Genomic DNA, 4,679 nt, shown 5'->3' with positions numbered 1-4,679 from the left:
ACGCCGGGATCACGCCCTGAGCCGAAGGCAGACGCTTAACCGCTGTGCCACCCAGGCGCCCTGAAAATTAAAGTTTTCTTAAACCGAAGTTGTAACATGTTACTTCCTGTAAGGATGTTAGGGTGTGGCCATGCCCTCCTCCCCTCTTGAAATGACAGGTGACTGTGAGACTGTCCCTGTGGCACAGGTTTATTTGCAGACGGTGTTTTGCTTAAGGTGTATCTGTGTTTTAGAGAAAACTATTAATGTGCCGATTTCTTCATCGTAGGTATTTATTACAGTATCAGGAACCAATCCCTTGTGAGCAGTTGGTCACAGCCCTGTGCGATATCAAACAAGCTTATACACAGTTTGGAGGTACTGAATTTTTTGGACATTGTATACCAAAAAGTTAAATCATTTTGAGTAATAACCTTTTTGAGATGGTAAAAAGAAATTGAAAATTAAATAAGAAAACACTTTTCATAAATCCCTGCTTCATGAGTTAAATGGCTTCCGCTGTGTGGATTGTCATATGTTTTATTAATAGACTGCTGGAAGGCCGTAATGCCATTTTCAAATCTGGAAACAAATTGCTTTTTACATAATAATGAAATTCAGCACTGGTCCTCTGTGTCTTTATTCCCTTTCCTGGCTGTGTCCAAATCCTAGAGACAAAAGTGGAATTTTGGCTGGAGCTTATCTGTGGTGTTCAGAAAACAAAGCAGTTTATGAAGGCTTCACTTCACAGAGAAGGCTGTACCCCTCATGGTCTCGGGTAACCATAGTGATACTGAATGCAGATTGCTGACATGTTTGGCTGTTCGTTGTTGTTAAAGGAAAACGTCCCTTCGGTGTTTCGTTGCTTTACATCGGCTGGGATAAGCACTATGGCTTTCAGCTCTACCAGAGTGACCCTAGTGGGAATTACGGAGGATGGAAAGCCACGTGCATTGGAAACAATAGTGCTGTGAGTATTTTTGTGCTGCTATGAAATTGAGCAAAAGATCTAATAATCACCATAATTTTCAAGTGGCCATGAGTGTAAACTGTTCTAAAATAGCTGCCACAACCTTAATGTGATGGGAAAACATCTTCGATTTCTGCTGGTAACGAAGTCACAAGCACTGCTAATACTCTTGGGACTTACTCTCTACAGTTAAAATGAAAGGAAATGCCAATTTTCAGTGAGAAGTTGTGGAAATAGACGTAGGTGTTTTTCACATTCTAGTTCTCAGACCCCTTCCTTCTGTCACAGCCCCTCGCAGGTCAGGGGAGGTCCAGGTTGCAGACCCCATTCATAAGCATCAACAACCCCCTTGTCACCCCATCCCGTCTCCCCTCCCTGCCTTTAGAATTGTGTGTTTGGTTATGATGCCCACAATGACTCAGCCATTATTCTTCTGACCAGTCCAAAAAAGCGCAGGAATTTAAAGGAAATTCTTTGTTGAGTCTCCTTTATGTCTTATAGGCAGCTGTGTCGATGTTAAAACAAGACTACAAAGAAGGTGAAATGACCTTGAAGTCCGCACTTGCTTTAGCTATCAAAGTCCTAAATAAGACCATGGATGTGAGTAAACTCTCTGCTGAAAAAGGTAATTGGTGTCCACTCCTAATTGGCTCAGTTGTTGAGAGAGGCGATCGAGCGGCTTCTGGGTTCAGCCCTAACGCGTTGTCCGAGTTCATTGAAACAGCAGCCTTACGAATCGAGCGGCCTTATCCCTGTTTCCTAAGTGAGGGTGCCAGGCCTCAGGGAGGTTCAGTGCCTTGACCGTAATCCCACCCTATGTTGTGAGCGTAAGGACTTGGGTCTGAATGTTCTCTGTGTTCGTAGTTAGAGATCTGAGTCATGCTCCTTTTAGTAATTGTCTGATCAGCTTCTCCCCAGCCCACCTGTGTTTGTGTGTGTGCGATGATGCGCGTGTAGCTACGTATTTATCCGTAGGGTGTCGTTGGTCCGAGGGATGACATTTGCATGACTTGTGATATCCTCTGTTCTTTTGAATCCACTGATGTTATCCCATGTTGCAGTTTTAAATACTTTATCTATTTTAAGTTATATGATCACATAAAACAATATTTCTAAATAAGGTTTTCAAAAATTTGTGGTCGATTAATGGGTTGACTTAGTTTAGGATAATTTGGCTTCTGGTGTTCACTGTCCTGTGTCATGTACTTCTCTCTGATTTCAAGGAGGCATTACTCCGTTTCCCCTGCTCAAAAAATTCCTTCTCCCTTGGTATCACTTTACTTTTCTTGCCTGTGGTCATGGAAGCTTTTTTTCATGCCTTTGTTTTGAAGAGCTTTCAAAAGCCCATGAAAAGGCATGTGATCACTGGTTAGAGACTCTGACTGCGCCTTCAGGGGCTCCGACCACGACATGGGGTTCCTTCTGGTCGTTGCAGCTAATGGCAGGCCAGCTAGAGCAAGTGGTTGGTGTGCTTTTTGCAGGAAAGTGACAGACTGGCGAGTCGGAGGTTGGGATGGGTGAGAAGGACACGTAAGTAGGAGTTCGATAGGAAGTAACAGGATGGGAGGGGTTCTTTGCTGTCAGAGTAGCCGTGAGTCGAATGCAACACCAAGCCTGGGAGCGTGGGGAGCCTGGGCTCCAGGGGGAGCTGGGACTGTTGAGTTGTTTGCCCAGTGTGCCCCCCGTAACGTGTGTGTGCTTGCTTGCAGTGGAGATCGCCACCCTGACAAGAGAGAACGGGAAGACGGTCATCAGGGTCCTCAAGCAAAAAGAAGTGGAGCAATTGATCAAAAACCACGAGGAGGAGGAAGCTAAAGCGGAGCGGGAGAAGAAAGAAAAAGAGCAGAAAGAGAAGGATAAATAGAAGGAGAACCAGGGGTTTTGTAGCTCACGTGGGGCCATTTCAGTGTCCTTGCCGTCCTTTGCACCCTGAGAAAGCTGCGCTTGTTTCGCTCATGTGGGGACACGCGGGCGGCACCAGCTGTGTCAGGTCCTTGCTGTCTCTGTCCAGTTGAATCCTGTAATGGCGATGATTCGTCGTGGACGCCCTCGTCCCTCCTTGTTTTGGGTAATAAAACTTGGAAAGAATGGAAGTGGTGAAGGGAGAGAGTGTCTGTGGCAGGAATCGCTCATGGCCCCAGGATCGGTAGGGGCCACCGTCTCCCCGAGAGTTAGGTGCCCTGTGGCGGCCCTTGCGCTTTCTGTCCGCGAGCTGCGACAGCTGACGCAGTGCTAACTTCATAAGAAGAAGGGTGGGAGTTGTGCACTCAGGATTTCTCTTGCTGTGTCCCCCTTCCGTTTGGAGCAGAATAGAGCTGTCCTCTTCTCCTAGGCATCTGACGGGAGAATGCAGGGATGCAGGAGCCCCTGTCCTGTTCCCAGTGTCGATGGGTTCATGCTCGATTGCAAGTGCGTGTGCACGCCTGCGCGTATGTGCACGTCCGTGAGTCGTTAACGACACATGGAAGCCGTATCTAAGCGAAACCCTACATACCCACCGCCCAGCTTGGAAACGTTTCGACACGTGAGGTGTCCCTTTCCCATCTCCTGTCGACGGTGCTTATATTCTGGCTTCCCACCCCTCGCGCTCCTCACAGAGGCCGGCGGGTGACCCGACTATGTCTGCGGGGTTCAGTCTAAGGATGAAGGTGAGGGCCCGGTCAGGCCCAAGCTGGGGTGTGGGTGTGAGCAAGGAAGGCTATGGCTCCTGCCCCAGGACAGGCCTCCCAGCGCTAGCTGCCCAAGCTGGGAAATTAAGGCCACAGTGGAAAGGGGAACCAAAGAGAACAGTTTAGTTTTGACCAGAGCGCTGTTGCTGAGTGTGCTGTCGTTACGATCGAGTCCTCTTTGCCAGAAGCTGTGGGGCCGCGCTCTGTCGGCGGTGGGCCCGGCCCGGCCCTCCTGTGCCCCACAGCCCGGGTGCGGGAGGCGCCAAAGCTCCCCAGGTGGTTCTCAAACCTGACCACACATGAGAAACGCCCAGCTTGTCAGAACAGGTGGTGGACTCGACTCCCAAGATTTGTACGCGGTGGTTCTGCGCAGCAGGGTGGGGTGTGCGTGCCGGCCCACTGTGCTGTTCCTGCCGAGCTCTGTTCTCAAGGCTCTCGACATAGCGCGTTTTTAATCTGAATGTCCTTCTGCCGTGTACAGCTGGCCGCCGTTACTCCGAGCGGCTGTGTTCTGTACAGTCGTGAGCACTGGGTGAGCAATACTGGTCTGTGGCTCGGGAGGGTGGATGCCAGGCCAGGTTCCCGAGAGCCTCTGGCCACAACCCTGATCAGCCGGTCAGTACGTGACCTTGTGCGTGTGTGTGTGTCTGTTTAACCTGGGTTGGTAAGTCGTTGCTCTCGAGCTCACGGCTGACAACTGTAACACCGGAACGGAGCTCGTCCGACGCACCAGGCAGCACTTCCACCCCGAGCTTAGGCAGACTCACCAACAGCACAAAGATGTGAAAAATGGCACAAGACAGACTGAAAGAAGAGCTCGTTGACAGTATGGGCCGAGCCGAGGAGGCAGGGCTCCACTCCGCTCCTGGTGGTTCAGACCTCTCGTGGTTCTGTGCCCGCCCACAGTGACCATGGGGCACCGTCTGTGTTGGTTTGGGGTTACAAGCAACTGTGCAAATGCAAAATCTACAGGGTGAGGACCCTGCACGTGGTCACGTGACCCCTTGGGTCTCGTGCACGGAAAGTGAGCTGCCTGTCTCCAGAACAGAGCCAGAGTCCGA

At 50.1% G+C, this 4,679-nt stretch overlaps 1 protein-coding gene across 1 annotated transcript; it reads left to right on the top strand.

The window, feature by feature from the left end:
- Positions 1-135: 135 nt before the first annotated feature.
- Positions 136-3,043, top strand: PSMA4 (proteasome 20S subunit alpha 4). The gene is made up of 4 exons (XM_034667743.1): positions 136-357; positions 819-949; positions 1,451-1,574; positions 2,659-3,043. Exons 1-4 carry the CDS (start codon positions 246-248, stop codon positions 2,811-2,813), a joined length of 522 nt encoding a protein of 173 aa, XP_034523634.1. The 5' UTR covers positions 136-245; the 3' UTR covers positions 2,814-3,043.
- Positions 3,044-4,679: the final 1,636 nt, after the last annotated feature.

Source organism: Ailuropoda melanoleuca, chromosome 9 (assembly GCF_002007445.2).
Source record: "Ailuropoda melanoleuca isolate Jingjing chromosome 9, ASM200744v2, whole genome shotgun sequence".
NCBI lineage: Eukaryota > Metazoa > Chordata > Mammalia > Carnivora > Ursidae > Ailuropoda > Ailuropoda melanoleuca.
Note: the sequence above shows the minus strand (reverse complement) of the source record. Positions and strands in the feature narration are given on the sequence as shown.